This window comes from Salvia splendens, chromosome 7 (genome assembly GCF_004379255.2).
Source record: "Salvia splendens isolate huo1 chromosome 7, SspV2, whole genome shotgun sequence".
Lineage (NCBI taxonomy): Eukaryota > Viridiplantae > Streptophyta > Magnoliopsida > Lamiales > Lamiaceae > Salvia > Salvia splendens.
The window spans coordinates 32,666,867-32,686,351 of record NC_056038.1 but is presented as its reverse complement, the minus strand read 5'-3'; the positions used below and the strand labels follow the sequence as shown (position 1 = coordinate 32,686,351).

At 39.7% G+C, this 19,485-nt stretch overlaps 1 protein-coding gene, 1 non-coding gene and 1 pseudogene across 2 annotated transcripts; 2 read left to right on the top strand and 1 right to left on the bottom strand.

Moving 5' to 3' along the window:
* Positions 1 to 4,896: 4,896 nt before the first annotated feature.
* LOC121810754 lies at positions 4,897 to 5,615 on the bottom strand. The gene is made up of 2 exons (XM_042211494.1): positions 5,522 to 5,615; positions 4,897 to 5,405 (listed from the first exon to the last, which is right to left on the bottom strand). The coding sequence occupies exons 1-2, from the start codon at positions 5,613 to 5,615 to the stop codon at positions 4,897 to 4,899; spliced, it is 603 nt and encodes a 200-aa protein (XP_042067428.1).
* Positions 5,616 to 8,911: 3,296 nt separating this feature from the next.
* Positions 8,912 to 9,018, top strand: LOC121742815. The gene has a single exon (XR_006038151.1). It is a non-coding gene; the product is annotated as a small nucleolar RNA R71 (small nucleolar RNA).
* Positions 9,019 to 12,472: 3,454 nt separating this feature from the next.
* Positions 12,473 to 17,927, top strand: LOC121810753 (annotated as a pseudogene).
* The last annotated feature ends 1,558 nt before the right edge of the window (positions 17,928 to 19,485 follow it).

Genomic DNA, 19,485 nt, shown 5'->3' with positions numbered 1-19,485 from the left:
TTGGAAGGTGCAGGGCTGCTGTAGGCGGCGGCGCGGGGGTGGCGGCGTCAAGTGGCTGGGCGGTGACTGAGTCACTGAGTGGGGATGATTGTGAATAGGAGGGGCTGTAGGGTGCAGACTGTGAATAGGAGGGGTTGTATGGTGCTGGGCTGCTGGAGGCAGCGGCGGCGCGACGGTGGCGGCGGCGAGTGGCTGGGCGGCAGATTGTGAAAGGAGTAGAGATTGAAGAAACGGTGGTTTGTGGAAGGAATTGAATTAGGGTTTAGTTTTTCATTTTAATTAAATATTAAATGGGTTAGAATTGTTGGGGTGGGCTGATTTAGTTTTGGGCCTATGCAAAATTAAATTAAAAATTAAAAAGCCCCATTAAAAAGTTAAAATTAACACCAATAAAGTCAAAATTGGCCTAAAAAACCGCTATAGCGGGATATGGTGGCGCCATAGCGCCACGACCGTGGCAGCCGCCACAGAAAAATGCCATGTATCGTTGTGGCGATGGCGTTTTCATTAAAAAATGATATGCTATAGCGCCATATCACCGCTATAGCCGCTATTTGACAACATTGGGCGTGAAGTTGCTCGAGTATATCATCCACGAACATAGGAAGAAAGGGGGGATTGTCATTTGCGCCACACATCTTCCTATTGCAATGGAGGATCCCATGGTTTTGAGGTTGCCACCAAGGTTCCCCAGAAGGATGACGTTAGTCGACATGCTTGATCGCGGTGGACCTGATTGAAACTTGCAAGATTTGCATGTTATTTTAGTTCATAAACCTGTAGCTGTGCTCGTGAAAAACTCACATTCGCGTGCAATAGCCTGCGAATTACGTAGGATTGATAAACATTACTTGGAAAACCAGGTGAGTGAGATTTAAACATATGACATTTAGCGTCAGCGGTAGTTTATCTTAGTAAATTCACCCCTAATGTTCTTAGCTGCAAAAGTTCTTAATTGTTTTGTGTGCAATCTCACAATTCCATTAAACTGCATATACCTATCCTTCAGTCAGTCTTGTCTTATGCCTTTTCACTCCACTCGAGCATTTGCTTCTTCCACCATGCTTCGTTATTGATTGAATTAAGTTACATGTTAATATCGTGAATGAGATCCCTTGCGACGATGATCATTTTTGGCCTAAGGATCTACTAGTCCTCGCTCGTCATAGTTCTCATGAAATTCCTTTAAGATTATGTTGCACTCACTCATGTTGCTGAAAATATTTTTTTTGCTAACACTTGTTCTTTGTTTCCAACTCATTAAGCAGGCCTGCTGCATTCAGTTTCTGTGGTTTTTTGACTCTATATATAGTTCATGTAACTGTTGTAATAGAATATGTTGGTTATTTCCTGATCCCAGGAACTAGAGCTATTCGGTCTGTACTCTGGCATATAAATGACGGCATTATGTTCACCATGAAATGACTCGAACTTGGACGTTGTCGTTGTTGTTGCCGATCTCTAATAGTGGAGCTGTCTACATGGAAATGTGCTAACAAGATTGGCAAAATATTCCTGTCTTTAGCAAGAAAGGAAAAGAATAAAGTGAACTCGTGCTCTGCTGAAGACTGATCTGTGTCTCAAAATGTATAAATTGTTATTAAGATGCAGATTAGCTACTGCTAGGAAATAAAAATGATCATTCAAAGCATGTATGAAGTTATTGTGTGATTACTATTTCATACTGTTGCTGCATTTGGTTTGCAACATTCTTCAAGTTTGGTTGGGAGATGTTATTGAGATTGGCTTGTCTACTGAGCTTCTTAAAATCTGCAAGAAAGGAGATTAGTTCCCTCTTTTTTAGAACTATAATTAATTATTAACAAAAACATTTATACGAGTATTATAGGGATTGCCTGCAGGGCCCATTAATGATTCATTGCTGTCCTTGGCTTTACTGATGCGTATTTTAGAGTATCTAAACCAGTTCACACAAATTATCAAGTTTAATTAATTAACTCTAATTATACTACAATACTGCAAGATTACATTGTCGTAGTAGTATTTCAAGTGTTGATCTACAGGGATGCAAAGATTGTTTACACTTAAGAGCATATAAAAACATACAAAGATTTGATTTTTGATTTCTGAAAGTTAATGACAAAATAAAGCAACAAGTTAACTAAAGAAAGACTATTCAAATGAGAAAATATGCCACTCCAAATTGTTCCCTAGGCTTGTATTGTTCTACACCTTTAACAACGAAACATATGAAGGGATTAAAACATCAACCTAATCACATACACTGAACATGTACACAATGAGTAGTTCACAAATGGCTGAACACATAACCTATGGACCAATCTTCAAGGTTTATAAACTCCTGCGGAAGCGCTGGAGAAATAAACATCTACTATAAAGCACCTACTTAATCCACTATCAAATTATCCTCTGAACAATTCTAATTCAATAGCATACCAACAATCAAACATTCCTAAACTATGTTAAAGAGACAATAGCAAAGGAAAGAACAACACTACATTACTAGCCAAAAACATAGTGTATAAACATTGAGCACATTGTTGGTAACAAACACATGAGTTCAATGGTGTAGAAACATCCTCAAAGCCTAGATTACAACTTGGAGCAACATAGAGAGTTTAGCCTAAACACATGGTGGAATTTGCAACAAACACCATAAGAAACATGCTCTCGTTGAGTGGAATTAGGATTTGGAGACGGATCGTCGGAATGTTGGCCGAAATTTCTTCATTTTCTTCTTCCTTCTCTCTTTCTCTCTTTTCCTCTCCATTTTCTCGTGTCTGAATATGTCTGAATACCTCCCAAAACCGCTCTAGAAACTAATTTGAAACTTAAAATTCGGCAGTTTTTGAGAAAAACGCCCAACTGGGCAAAATGGGCCCAAACCGGGCATTTTTATGCCAACCCGGGCGTTTCCACTGTCCCCGGGCGTTTTTCATGCTGAAAACGCCCGACCCGGACGTTTTTTATGCCATCCCGGGCGTTTTTGCACTGCTCCACGCAGTCTTCATCAAATGGTCATAACTTCTTCATCCGAGCTCGGATTGAGGCGTACAAGGTACCCACGTGAAGCTATTTCAAAGACGAAGATAACGGTGGTAAGATAAAATATTTTGGACATGATCTTTATAGGGAAAGAACACTTTGAATCAGGCCCCACCGCTTTGGCTCATTGTAGACACTCCATATGTACATCTATCAGCTAATATATAATAATCAAACCTTAATGATCAATTGATAGACGATTTAAATATACAAAAAAGGAGAAAACTTGGAGTATAATTAGCATCATTTGATTTACATCAAATACCCCCAAACTTATTTACTTGCTCGCCCTCGAGCAAGACCACTCAAAGCAAAATATTTCAAAGTTCAACTCACAAAAGTTTTCATCACAAATAATCAAGTGAGGACGTGAATGACAAAATCTAAACCCCCAACATTTCCAATCAAGATTTCCCACTCTCAAGAACAATCACTAATCCACCTAGAACTTCAAGTCAAAGTGCACTTCAAAGTAAATTCAAACATAAGATCCTACAACTCAAACCGTCATCATTGACTCGTCAAGCAATACTTATTACATAGACCCGTGGATTTCAAATCAAACTTCTTTAACTCTACCAAGTCATTTACAAAACACCCATAATGCTCAATAATAAAGTCCAAGGTCTTTATTCAAAGGTTGTAATGGGGCTAGGGATGATGTAGGATAAATATGGATAGTAGCTCAAAAACTACATATTTGAGTGCCAAATTTTTCACTATTACAACTTCCTTCCAAAGAACCAAACAAAATACATTTTATAACCCATACTTCCACTTCCCCAAACTTGAGATATTTTCTAGACAAGATTACATCATTATGAAACAATAGAAGTTCTACTTTATTTCACTTTTTTTTCTTTTTTTTTCAAAGGCCTCGACTTTTAAAATTTGAGGGCAGTCTTTTTCCTTACAAAGAACTTCATTCTCCACACTTATACATTACATCGAATCTGAAAAATCTCTAAACTTTGATAGAACACCACCCAACACTTACAACACAAACAACAAAGCTCAAACTCGTATTTAGCACCCAAATAGTAGTAAGGTTTATTGAAGGGGCTAAAATGAGGCTTATTTAAGTAGCTAAGTGATTGGCTAAGTATTTGTACAAAAAAATAGGGAATAAGCTCAAAGTGGCTTCTAGGGGATCATTTGTTGGACTAGGCATGTGAATATTTGGCTATGGAGTTCATCCTAGTGCCTTATCATCCCTTATCATTAACACAAATGAATGCAAACACGCAACTCAATAAAGCAAAACGATCCAAGATAATTTCCACAAGACATATGACTTTCATACTCTCCTCAACTCAAGAAATCGGTTGTAGTCACAAAATGCTCTTTCAAATAAATCAATGCACAAATTCCATTCATCCTAAGCTTCAAAGATCAAGTAAAATCAAGCAAGATTTCCCAACCAAAAAGCCGAAGACAAAGCATGCACCCGTCAATTACATTGATTTCAAAACACCCTTAGCATACAATACACCCAAGAAACATGCATCATGCATAAAAATCATTCAAACTGAAACAACCCCCCCAAACTTGAATGCTTCATTGTCCTCAATGCAAACAAAGAAGAGCATAGAAAGTAAAGGGATAGAAGACTCCCCTAAACTTGGCATGAAATCCGTAGCATATGGGTGGGAGGGTGGGTGTATCTTCAATTGTAGGTGTGCTCTCTCATAGGCTCCAATGTGCTCCTACAAAACAAAACAAAACAACACAAAACAAAACATAAAGAAACACTCAATTCAAAATAAATGCTAGAGGAAAGAACTGAGCAAACAAAACCTCCAACATATGAAAATAAAAATAAAAGAAAATAAATAAAAACTTGGGTTGCCTCCCAATCAGCGCCTTTGTTTATAGTCGTTGCCTCGACATTCTTCTTTGAAACTTTCCTATCCAAACTCCAATAGGCGGCTCTTCGCCTTCTTTGAAGTCAACTTGTATTGGGAAACAAAAATCTTGTTCCAAACTCCCTTCATCAAACACACTATCTTCCTTTTGCATCAAACAACAACTCTTCTCGAAGATGCATCGATCAAGAACATCAACTCTAAAGCATGCCTTAGCATCACTTGGGTGCATCATCACTTTATCCACATTTATAGTCACTTGTTCACCATTGATTCTAAAAGTGGCAGAGTTATCTTTTGTGCCATGAAGCACATCTCCAGTGGCTAGAAAAGGCCGCCCAAAGAGAATAGGCACTTCCTTATCTTCCGGCATGTCTAAGACAATGAAGTCGACGGGAATGATGAACTTGTCCACTTTCACTAGCACATCCTCTACAATCCCAGTTGGCTTTACAATTGAGTGATCAGTCAATTGAAGAGCAATATCTATAGGCTCAATCCTCTTCTCCAATCCTATGGCACGAGCAGTTTTTAATGTCATGAGAGAAATTCCCGATCCTTGATCTAAAAGGCATTTTGTGAAGATGGTATCCCCAATCTCACAAGGAATCACACATCCCCCGGATCACTCTTCTTTCTTGGCATCATTCCCGAGATCAGCTGTGAGCAATTCATACTCAACGGGACAATTCCCTCATCTTGAAGCTTCTCCTTGTTTGCCATCATATCTTTGAAAAATTTGGAGAATTTAGGGAAGTTGGTAAAGAGATCAACCAAAGAGATATCCACATTTAGACCATCCACAACGGGACTCGCCGGCGTCTCGCGTCTCGTCTCAGCGAGACGAGACCCCGGCGAGACGCGTTGCAGCCTCCATCTCGTCCCGTCTCGTCGCGCGTCTCGTCGCGCGACTCGTCTCGCCGAGCTGGCTCGCCACGCGCCTCGGCGACGTGGCGCAGCCCGGCGTCGTGCGTGACGCCCACTCGCCGGCCCGCGAGTGGGCGTCGTCACGTGCTGACGCAATAAATATTTTTTTTTTAAAAAAATCGAATTTAAATAAAAAAAAAAAATTTTGTAACGGTATTATTACCGTTTTTTTTGTTTTTTTTTATATTTTTTTTGTTTTTTATTAAATTTTTTACTCTATAAATACTCCTAAACCCATCCTCATTTACACACAACTACACATCTATTCTTCATATCATCTAAATTTTCTCTCAAATTTTCGCTGAAATTTTCATAACCCAACTCAAGATGTCCGGCGACGGCGAGGGCAACTATGGCGGCTCCGGCTCCGGCGGGTGGGATCTCAACTCATTCGGCGATTGGGAGAACATGATCAACACATTGGGCGGTGGAGGTTCGTCAACGCCGGGGGACCCAGGGTTCGGCGACGCCGGGGGGGTACCAACCACCCAATTTTGACCTTGATGCATATGTTCGTCCCAACGTCCCGCGGTTTTCGCAGGGATTATCCCAGATCCGGGAGGATTTTCCAGTTGATCCCACGCCGGGAGTAGGCCGAGGCGGTGGAGGTGGCCGAGGCGGTGGAGGTGGCCGAGGCAGTGTACAACCCCAGACGGGCGAGGACGAGGAGGAAGAAGAGGAAGAGGATCTTGGCCGACATCCGTACAACAACCTCGAAACGATGGCGGTGTACAACGCCTGGATCACGGTCTCGTACGATCCCATCGTCGGGAATCAACAAACCCGGAAGTGTTTCTGGGAAAAGGTTGTCGAGGTCTACCACCAAATAAAGCCGAACCGCTCCCGCAAGCGCACAGTTAAAATGATCCGCTGTCACTTTGACCGAGTCGACCGACAGGTCAAAAAATTCTGCGGCATCTACTCGGCGGAAGAGGCGCGCTACCAAAGCGGCGCCACGGCCACCGACATTTTGACGTCCGCTTTGCGCGCCTACTACCAGGACGAGGGACATCAATTCAGATTTGTTGATGTTTGGCGCGCCGTCAAGGACGAGGAACGATGGGCCGGCGGTTTCCGCTCCAGCTCGGGCTCAAACTCGAAGCGCACGAAGCATACGGCGAGTGGCCAATACTCGTCTAGTGCTGGTGCGTCTGGTGGTGACACTGCTGAAGGCATCAGCCAACATGATGCTGAATCCCAGGAGTTTGCGGGTACGGTCGGCGATGCAGGAGGATCCGCGAGTACGCGCCGTCGGCCGCAAGGGACGAAGGCGGCGAAAGCGGCTAGAGCAAGGAAGGGCCGAGGCGAATCAAGCCAGCCGGCCTCAGGATCGGGCTCGCGAGGAGGCTCGGACACACTTATGGTGGCGTACATGACCGCCACAATGGCGGACACTTCCCGCTTCTCGCACTCCCAATACGCGGCCTGGTGGAACGGAATTGTGCATATGGCAGCACAACTTGGCCTTCCGACTCCCCCTCAACCTCGACCGCCTCCGGAGGATGATTAGCCCTTCCGATTAATTTTTTTTTTATTTTGTGTGTTTTTTTATTTTGTGTGTTTTTTTATTTTGTGTTTTTTTTTATTTTGTGTGTTTTTTTATTTTGTGTGTTTTTTAATTTTGTTTTAATTTTAATAAAGTGTGTTTGTTTAAATTGAATTGGGTTTTAAAAAAAATTATAAATTAAATTGAATGAATAGTAATTAAGAGACGGTATAGAGACGGTTAAGAGACGGAGCGTTGCAGCCTCCGTCTCTTAGTTAAGAGATGGAGGAAAAAAGGACAGTGGGGCCCTCAAATAGTGCTCAAATAGTAGTTAAGAGACGGTTTAAGAGACGGTATAGAGACAGCGTTGTGGATGGCCTTACTTTCCTAATCACATTCATCATCTATTCGAGGCTCTTCTCTTTGGGAACTCTCTTCCTCCTCTTTGGTGGATACGGTGGAGGTGGAATGTGATCGGGAAAATTGAACATGCTCTTGGGATCTTGTGCTGGGCTTAAAGTAACCTTCTTTTCTGAATTCATGTCTGCCTCTTCTATCTTCTTACCTTTTTCTTCAGCTGACAATCTTCCATAAGATTCAGATTCCATACCAATTATCTTGCCGCCGGATGCAGCCCCTTCTTGACCATGTTGTGCCTTCGGCACTAACTCGAGACTTCTCTTACACACCTCGTCCGCCCCTGCGTGCGAGGAGTGCAAGCCTAACACCTCATCCGCCCCTGCGTGTGAGATGCCGGAAGACCCTTAGCCGTCCATTATTGGCATATAATCTAAATTCTTTCCACTTCTAAGAGTAACCGCTTTACATTGCCCATTAACATTTGGATTTGTGACTGTGGTGCTCGGGATAGATCCTTGAGTCCTTTTTTGCGCAGCTGATGCAATTTGGCCTATCATTCTCTCTAAGTTCTTCATTGTAGCATCAATGTGGCCAAACTTCTCATTCACTTTTTCCTTAAACTGATCATTCTCCTTTTGATTCTTTGTCATAAAGGAATAGATCTGCGCAACTTGATCATCACTGGATGGCTTCTTCTCAAACCCCGGAGGTTGGGTATTGCTCCTCCATTGATTTCCTACAATGTTGCTAGAACCGGCTTGATTCCAATTTCCTTTCTGAGGCCTCCAATTCTGCTGATTGTATTGAGGTCCTTGATTGTAGCCTTGACGATTATCCCCAATATAATTCACATCTTCCACATGAGCTCCTTGCAAACTTGGACATTGATCTGTATAATGTCCTACTTGGCACACTCCACACTTCATCACAGGTGCAACTTGTGGTTGTGGAGTCAATTGCAAGGATTTGATAGCATTCGTCATTGAAGAAATTTGGGTACTAAAGTCAGCCATCTGAGCCTCTATTGCTGTCAATCTTTCTGCTTCTTTAGTAGCACCAAATGTATCTCCCGCGGCCACCTTCCTTGGATTTCCAATTCCTCTGATTGTTCGCTAATCTTTGGAATAGCGCTCTCACTTCATCATGGGTCAAATCGTCCAAGTTCTCACTTGACCCTGCGGTCACCAGCCCTGTTCCTTCATGATTGAGTCCTTTGTAGAATTTCAAAAGATCATGCCCCGTAGCTAGACCATGACTTGGGCATTTCCTTAGCAAGTCTGTAAATCTCTTCCAAGCTTCGGCAAATGACTCATCATACTTTTGCCAGAACGAAGTGATCTACTCTCTCAACTTCTCGATTTTCATTGGAGAGTTATATTCCAAAAGGAATTTCGACTTCAACTCCTCAAATGTTGCTATGTTGTAGCCAGTAGTGAGTCGTACCATTCTCTTGCTTTCTCTCTCAATGAGAAAGGAAATAAGGCCCTCTTAATCAGAATTAGTCAATTCATAGAAGGCATTCAAATGGCTCATCGGATCTTCATCATCACGGCCATGGAAAAGATTTCCTCCATTCACCAAACTAATATAGTGAGGTGGGATGTTGACATTGTCATTCGCATAGGCAAACTCCCCCGGGTGGTCAACTCCCGATCTGAGGATATCTCCAAACCTCCCACAGGTGGTGGGGCATCATTGTACTCATTCCCAGCCATCGATTCTGCTTCTGATTCTGTCTCACTCAAAATTTCTGAACATGAACTAAAAATGGGGTTCTCTCTGATTGGACTTTGATAACCCGGATAGTTCTCTACTTCAAGACCTCTTGGTACTCTTCTATGATATGTAAGCTGATTAAACGGCGATGTACCCTTTGATCTAGTGTGCATTCACTATTCTTTTTTTCTTTTTTTTTAAGATTACACAAACCTGCACAACAGAAAAGAAACCAAGCACAAACACAAAGTATGTTACACTACTATCGAAAGCGAGACCTCTCGACAACATCGGGGTAAGACCTATAAAAAGTGTGTGCTTGAGTGTAAACTAAAAATACCTAATTACTAAACTAAGGGTTAGAAAAATATCACCTAAAATATACACTACTTCGTCTTCAAGTCCGGACATGGTAGATGACTATCACCCCCAACAACACGAAGTATGTACCTAAACAAAATAAAAAGAAAGATCAAACAAAATAAAACTACTATGTATTAAACAACCTATTGTCTCCCCGGCAACGTCGCCAAAAACTTGATGCGTATTTTAGAGTATCTAAACCAGTTCACACAAATTATCAAGTTTAATTAATTAACTCTAATTATACTACAATACTGCAAGATTACAGTGTCGTAGTAGTATTTCAAGTGTCGATCCACAGGGAGGCAAAGATTGTTTACACTTAAGAGCATATAAAAACATACAAAGATTTGATTTTTGATTTGTGAAAGTTAATGACAAAATAAAGCAACAAGTTAACAAAAGAAAGACTATACAAATGAGAAAATATGCCACTCCAAATTGCTCACTAGGCTTGTATTGTTCTACACCTTTAACAACGAAACATATGAAGGGATTAAAACATCAACCTAATCACATACACTGAACATGTACACAATGAGTAGTTCACAATTAGCTGAACACATAACCTATGAACCAATCTTCAATGTTTATAAACTCCTGCGGAAGCGCTGGAGAAATAAACATCTACTATAAAACACCTACTTAATCCACTATCAAATTATCCTCTGAACAATTCTAATTCAATAGCATACCAACAATCAAACATTCCTAAACTATGTTAAAGAGACAATAGCAAAGGAAAGAACAACACTACATTACTAGCCAAAAACATAGTGTATAAACATTGAGCACATTGTTGGTAACAAACACATGAGTTCAATGGTGTAGAAACATCCACAAAGCCTAGATTACAACTTGGAGCAACATAGAGAGTTTAGCCTAAACACATGGTGGAATTTGCAACAAAAACCATAAGAAACATGCCCTCGTTGAGTGGAATTAGGATTTGGAGACTGATCGTCGGAATGTTGGCCTAAATTTCTTCCTTTTCTTCTTCCTTCTCTCTTTTCCTCTCCCTTTTCTCGTATTTGAATATGTCTGAATACCTCCCAAAACCACTCTAGAAACCAATTTGAAACCTAAAATTCGACAGTTTTCGAGAAAAACGCCCAACTGGGCAAAATGGGCCCAAACCGGGCGTTTCCACTGCCCTGGGCGTTTTTCATGCTGAAAACGCCCGACTCGGGCGTTTTTTATGCCAACCCCGGGCGTTTTTGCACTTCTCCGCGCAGCCTTCATCAAATGGTTATAACTTCTTCATCCGAGCTCCGATTGAGGCGTACAAGGTACCCACGCGAAGCTATTTCAAAGAAAAAGATAACGGTGGTAACATACAAGAATTTGGACATCATCTTGATAGGCAAAGAACACTTTGAATCAGACCCCACCGCTTTGGCTCATTGTAGACACTCCATATGTACATCTATCAACTAATATATAATAATCAAACCTTAATGATCAATTGATAGATGATTTAAATATAAAAAAAGGAGAAAACTTAGAGTATAATTAACATCATTTGATTCACATCATTTACTCTCCTGAACATTTTTGTTTCATTTTCCTATAGCTGAAACAGGGTTAACGAATCCAATTGTTGCTACACATTTATAAGAGGTTTGAGAATTCTGAAAAGTGAGTGTTTTGTTTAGCCACAATTTAAAATCACAAATACTACTAGTAGTACCATTTATCCATACAAAGGAAATAAAAATAATGAAATTCTTAACCTAAACAAATCAAAGATCTAGTTCAACCACATGCGTGCAATTTTTTTTATCCAAAGTTGTAAATGACACAAATGTTAATATATAATTGGTTAAATACGAAAGAAATGGAAAAAATTAAATAATAGAGAGAGGGAAAATGTAGTGAAAATAGTGTTAGTGAATTATATGGTGCATATTAAAAGTGGTGCGATATTTAATTGGTTAAAAACTTTCCATATTTATACTATTTAATTTTGGGAGAAGATTCAAATTAATAAACTAGTCTAATTTTTAACGACGAGAGAAGTATTATAAATAATGTTTGATAATTCACACGGTTAAAAAAAACTTTTAGTTGAGAAAAGTTAAGCAAGCAATCCATTACATAAAAAAATATAGAGAGAGTTAGAAGATTAAGTCACCGGTTCAAATCCGCCATCAGTTGGGAGACTTTATTCCTTAATCCGCAATTCCGATTGAGCAGGATTAGGATGCCGCCTATAGTGTAAAAAAATGATTAAATGTCACTATAAAAAAGTTTAAAATTGAAATTACCAATTAGATAAAGAATAAAATTAATATCTTAGAATTACTGGACTCGACGTAGACTTAGGTGGAAATTAGGAGCTAAGACAAAGAGAAGAGAATTAAGAAATTCATCCATTCTTTCACTCTGCATCTGAAATCCTGGTTGATTTTCAATGTGCGTTTGATTGAATGGAATGTGATACGATATTGATCGTATCGAGATAAGGATCGACGGCGTGGGAGCTCGGCGATCAAATTCAGGCTGCACGCGGAGGTCTTCTCCGTCGGACAGATCGTCAGTTCTTATGAAAGAAAATAAAGAGAAAGCAAATTTGGGAAATATCTTTTCATTCATTATGGATAGTTGACAAGTTCCCCTTTTTATATCTAGGACCCTAGGGCGGTTCGACCTCCTATCTCTCGGGAAAGAACCACAAAGAAAACCCGAGATAGAGCTTATAACATGCTCGACTCCTACACTATTACATTATATAAAATAACCAACGACAACAATACATAACTAACGACTAACATAATCTTGGAAACGAGCTGGTACTTTTCTGATGCGGCGAGCTCGCGAGTCGCCTTGGCTGAGGTCTCGAACCTTCTCCGTCGCATGAGCATCTGTTAATGTATCAGCAAGCTTTCTATTGTTGGACCCCTTGTCACCCATAGATCGTGGCTGTGTCTCGGTTGATGATGTAGAGCTCTTATCAGAATGACATAAAACTGTTGGACGTCTACATTCTAGTTTGTCGAGCTCCCGCACAACCAATTTTCTGAATTTCGATCTACATCATGTCTTATTCCAATTCCACCGAAATCAACATAGTTGACGGCGGCGACGAAGATAGAGGAAATGATTTCGGATTCGGCCAATGGATTTTCGACCGAAATTCGATCAGCTCGAGGATGAGCCAATCTTCGCCCAGAGATTCGTCGGGATCGCCATCTTCTTCGGCGAACGGCTATTTCGATTTTAAGAAAACCAAGGTATCCAAGAGAAAGGCGTGGTACTTGAATAGGACGACGATTGGATTGGGGATATTGGTCGGTCTCTTCTTCTTGATGAATTTTGGATGCTTAGACGGATCCAAGAACCGGGTCGGGTACGTGGGAACATCAAGCTTAAGCCTTTGAAATCGAACGCTACCACTGTGTTTATCCGGGTAGGACTTAATAATCTTTCCCCATGTCTGTTTCTTCATTTATTATTTCCTCTGTGTGTGTTTGAATTAGGCACCTTCAATCCATAGAGTTGGATGTTCACAGGTGTTTGAGACATTTCCTTATTTTAGTTGCACATTATGAAATGATTAATAAAAAGTTTGATGGATACTCGAGATTAGTTAAAAGTTGGACTTATACTGGAGATTTTCCATGTTACTTAAATTGAAATAGTAGTCATGTCTGTAAAAGATTATCATTAGGAATTTTTGTGGAAATATAAATCTGTTGCTTGCTCGTGAGTCGTAACTTTCAGCGGTTCCGTGTTTTGGTTCCTTTAACTGTATGTTCTGAGATACGACATGGGGAGTTGAAAAGGGCAAGCAGAAGAGTTCAAAATCTTATTGTTAATGTGGTTTGTTTTGGACAAAATACACATCGTGTTAAAGTTTCTTATGATGTAGCTGAATACGAACCTAAGAAAATGACATTGATATAATGTACTAACACTCTTTAAAGTTGGATGTCTGTAGTCATTTAGGACACTTATTATGTTAGCTGTTCATTATAAGTATATGCTATGATTAGTGAATAGTGAAGAGTTTAATAGATGCTGGAGATTTATCTGTCACTTAAATGAAAACAGTATCAGGTCTGCAAAGGATGCATTTATCATTGGGAATTCTGTTGAAAAAGAAATGTTGTGGTTGCACAGCTGGCTATATCAAGAGGTTACATACTTACATGTATTGGTTCCTTAACGCTATGTATAAAAGTATGACAGGGAAGTGAAAAGGGCAAGTGGAAGAGTTCGTTTTCTAACTTTGCGTGGTTCCTTTTGGTTTAAGGGATTTAATCAATTTATTTGTACTAGTCTAACAAAAAATGACCTTGATGTATGTTTACTACCAATCATTGTTTTGGTTTCAGTCTATACCTAAATATGGTGAAGAGTTTAAAGTGGGTATGGTTCATGTAAAGGATGCATATATCAGTCATAAAATAACAGCTTTACTCCTCTGCTGGCTGGGTTGATTCGATATTTCCCAGACTTTTATCATTTGAATATTTAAGCGTGGATGTTAATGCTTGTGCTCTCCCATGCAATGATATTAGATGCATTTTAATCTGCGAAAATCAGTATGTTCATTAGAGTGGCTGACAATTATTAGGTGGAAAAAGAGTACATACTGACTATCTCTTACTATCTTCTAAGTCCCACAACAAACTGCTAAATGTGTATGCTTCTTTATCTTAATGCAGGAAGAACTGCAAAAACTTGGCAGAGGGGAGAAACCTCAGAAAACCATATACGCAAGGCTTTTGGCTAAGGCTGCTCATGCACTAGCTGAGGTTTGTTCACTTTCTCAAGTAAAAAAATTGTTATTTGTCATCTTCTAGGGAACTATTGATTTTCTGTTTGGATTCCGTCCATTTTTTCTTTCTTCCACTGATGCTTCCACATCAGGGAGAGACCAAGGAGCCTAAGGACTTGTGGATGGAACCTTACACTCGCGCTTCTTCATGGATCCCTTGTTCTCAAACACGCAATTGGGAACCTAGTGGTCTGACATCTCTCTCTATATATGTGTGTTTGTGTGTGTCTGAGAAAGCTCAGTGTGTTTTATAATTAGTGTTTGCATATTCGTGCCTATGCATGCTCAGATGATGTGCGTAAGTATAGGCTGACTATGCTTCCAAGACTAATGTCGTCATGTTTATGTCAGAGGGTGCAAAGTGGTTTTATAATGGTCACAGCTAATGGTGGAATAAATCAGCAGCGAGTAGCTGTATGTCTATTTTTTATATCGTGATAGGAAACTTCAGTTTTTAGAATATTCTGAATTTGATTTTATTTTGGCAATGACTAGATTATTTGGGTGTTTCTAACAGGTATGCAATGCCGTTGCTATTGCTAGAATGCTTAATGCAACACTTGTTCTTCCGAGATTTATGTTTAGCAGCGTTTGGAGAGATGCTAGGTGAAATACATTTTAATTTTGACGATTTCTAGCTTCTTAATGCATGTAATGTGTGTTTCCTGTAACATGTCCTTATTCTTTCATCTCATCATGTAGAGAAGTCCATTCCAATAACAGATTACAACTTTACAAGTAATACATATCCAGCTAGGTTTTGCATTGTTTATTTTTTATTTAAAGTAGACATATTGCCAGTGGATATAAAGACGAAAGCATAAAATTTCTAGCAAGGTACTTATTAAGATTATCAAAAATAAGATTATCTGTTATCGATGGGATCTTGGGATGATTGGGTGAACTTGATGATTACTTAACCTCTGTCATGTTATTATTTTTAACCTAGTTTGCATCTTAACTATCTAATATTCATTTCTATGGTTGTCGATATCTTTTTCCATCTTAAGTGTTAAGAATATTAGTAGTGTTAAGTATATTATGTATTCTGTCCCACATCGGAGATGTGAGATAGCCTAGCTTAGTCTCTTGTACTATATATATGTGGCCTATGTTGACTAATGAAAAACACCTACACCTACACCTACACCTACACCTACGACTATTCTCTACTATGTCTATATACTTCTCTGCATATATCTATAATTTACTGTTCTACATGGTATCAGAGCGGATTCGAATCCGTCTCTAGAAAATTAGGGTTTAAAGAAATTAGGGTTTCTGCTGCTGCCCGCTCTACTATCCCCACTCTGCTCTTCCGTCATTGCTCTACTCTACCCAAATTATTTTTTGTTCTTCTCTACCGCGCTACTCTGCCCAAACTGGGGTTTACGGTGTTGCTGCTCTACTCTGCCCAAATTTGGGTTTCTACTACTACTCTGTTGTTGCTGCTCTACTCTGCCCAAATTTGGGTTTCTACTACTACTCTGCTTTATTGCACAGCTGCTCTTCTTCTCTGCCAAAATTAGGGTTTCTGCTACTGCTGCTTTACTTTGTCCAACCGACGCTCTGCCCAAATTAGGTTTACGGCAACTCTGACTGATTAGTTTAGAGTTTGCTCCATGATATTTTATCATGTCTACTACTACTGCCCTGCAGCTGCTACTCTGCTACAGCTGTAACTACTACCCTGTATCTGCCACTTCTGCTACAGTTGCTATTGTTGTCCTACAGTTGCTACTCTGCTACATCTGTTACTACAACCCTGCATCTGCCACTTCTGCTACAGTTGCTACTACTGCTCTACAGTTGCTACTCTGCTACATCTGTTACTACTACTACTACCCTGCATCTGCTACTTCTGCTACAGTTGCTACTACTGCTCTACAGTTGCTACACTGCTCTACAGTTGCTACTCCCGTGCATCTGCTACTTCTGCTACAGATGCTACTACTGCCTTATAGCTGCTACTTTGCTACAACTACTTATACGCTGCCCTGCAGCTCTACTTTTGCTACGGCTGCTACTACTGCATATAGTTGTGACTTCTGCTATAGTTTCAACTACTACTACTATTGTTGTTGATGTCTACATTAAATTGTTGAGGGAAAACATTTGAGAACTTTGTACCAAACTGGACATGATTGATATAGACGTTCCAGCTTGAGGGGGAGTGTTAAGAATATTAGTAGTGTTAAGTATATTATGTATTCTATTTCTGTCCCACATCGGAGATGTGAGATAGCCTAACTTAGTCTCTTGTACTATATATATGTGGCCTATGTTGACTATGAAAAACACCTACACCTACACCTACACCTACACCTACGACTATTCTCTACTATGTCTATATACTTCTCTGCAATATATCTATAATTTACTGTTCTACATTAAGAAATATCTAACATGTTCTGATTGAAAACTATGGTCAAACTCTGTTATTTCGTAGCCAGTTCAGCGATATTTACCAGGAGGATTATTTCATCGACTACTTGAAGGCCTGATATTCGGGTTGTCAAGGAACTTCCATTGGAGTTACAGTCATTAGATCTGGAGGCAATGGGTAGCATGGTGAGATTGATACTATCTACTACGGATACCCAACTCCACTGCATTTTCTATGAGACCTGCTAATCGTTAGGGTGTTTCCTGGACTTTCCTATCAGGTTACTGACTCAGATATTACGAAAGAGGCTAAGCCAAGTTTTTACATGAAGTACATTTGCCCATTTTGCATCTCAACAGAGTAGTTCATTTTGTCGGATTTGGGAACAGATTGGCATCTGATCCAGTCCCTCATAAGTTACAGGTAACTTCAGGCTTTGGTTTGTTAAACAGTTCAGTTATGATTGTCTTTACTTCAAGTTCTTCAAAGACCTCATTCTTGAATGTTCATATAAAAATTTCCCCACTTTGCTTCCTAATTAAAGAACTTCATCTAGAGCCTTCGATGCAGATGCAACTTTCATGCTCTAAGATTTGTCCCTAAAATACAAGAAGCTGGCGCTTTGCTTCTTCAGAGGATGCGTCAAAATGATACAGGTTTGGGGCATTTGGACCATTATCTTGTAGGTCCATTTGCACAGACAACGGTGAAAGGGGCAAAAAACTGCTGCTGCTAAAAAATCAAGATATCTAGCCTTACATCTGAGGTTTGAAATTGACATGGTAGCTCATTCTTTATGTGAATTTGGTGGAGGTGAAGAGGAAAAACGTGAATTGGAGGCTTACCGAGGAATACATTTCCCTGCATTGGTGGAACTGGAAAAAAGGGAAAGTAAGTTTCTGCAGTATTCTTGTAGTTTCAAAGCATCATTATTTAATTTTGTGCTGGCCAGGGTTGGATTCTTTTAATGCAATGATGGGTTTGTCTTTAGGCAATCGTGGTTTTACGGGATAAAGGGGAAATTGTTATTTGGCTCTGCGTAATTCTTTGACACAGTATCATTATTTGATGATAAGAATAAAACTTTTATATGAAAAGTTACATTTTTCCTAATTGCTCTCTGAGTTTAATCATACAATATTTGGTTTGTTCTTCTATATCCCGTCGCAGATAGAACTGTATCCTTCTCCCTGCCTCAAACATGGATCTTTCCTGACTATTCTAGGATCTGATTTTATGGTCATAGACATGAGTCTGTTTTCTGATTCATGGAATAGTTGCTGTATCGGAAGATTTGACCATCATTGCAAATCACAAATTTTCTTAGTAAATGAATCTTGTGCAGGTTTCCCTCCCCAACAGAACTAAAATCTGAAGGATTATGTCCATTGATGCCAGAGGAGACAGTGCTTATGCTTGCTGGTCTTGGTTTCAACCGGCGAACCCATATATACCTAGCTGGTGCACATATTTATGGGGGGAACTCAAGACTGTCAGCCTTGACTACCTTGTTTCCTAATTTAGTTACCAAAGAAAATTGCTTTCTTCAACTGAAATCGATCCATTTAGGGATTCTCTTCTCGGGTAATCATGCTCTATTTACAAAGCGAATCAACATATCTTTTGCATGTACTATATGTTTTGCTTTTGTTTTCACATGAAGGTTTGTGCTGTTTCAAGTGCAGAAGTAAATATTCCAGTTATTCCATCCAGTTTTAAGTTAGGCTAGATTGAACAGTGTACATTACGAGTTATATTTTTTGCAGTTGGCGGCACTTGACTTCATAGCATGCACTGCTGCTGATGTATTTGCTATGACTGACTCAGGAAGTCAATTTTTTCTTTAGTAGCTGGCTACCGAATCTATTATGGCGGAGGCAAAAATGGCAACAATACGGCCAAACAAACGGCGGCTTGCTGACATCTTTGTAAAAAAACAACACCATAGAATGGGAGGTTTTTGAGACAAGAGTGAGGAAGGCAGTAAGACAAAACAAAAGAGTATTTTCACGGCCTGTTGGAAGGAGCGTATATAGATATCCACGATGCAAGGATTGTATGTGCTATAATGATTAAGCTTTCTGTGAATACCAGCATCATCCACCCATTTTACTTCTGTATGTTAACCATCTTGACTTTTAAGTTCACTTTCCGATCAAAAATCCTTGTTCACATAGTTCCTTGGTTGCATTAATGTACTTTTCACCACACTTAAAAAGTTCCCTTTTTTGGTTTCTTAGACCTGACTTGCTAGACATCAGATATGAGAACTCCTATAGTTGTAAATGTATATGCTCAAGATGATTTTTGACCAATTGAATACACTTTGCCTCAGTAGATCAATGATGATTTCTGTTATACTGTTGTTAGGAACAGGCTATTAGCTGGACCTGTTAGATGTAATTTTCTATTCTAAGAAACACTTGTAACTGTTGATGTTGCAAATTTGATGTAAAGCAGAGGCTTTGTCACTATAATTCCATACTTTGCTTCAGTTGTGATTTTTGCCGTTGTTTACCTTGTATGAAGATGGAGAAGCTCATTTCTGTCTTAGACTAAAATGTGCAAAGAC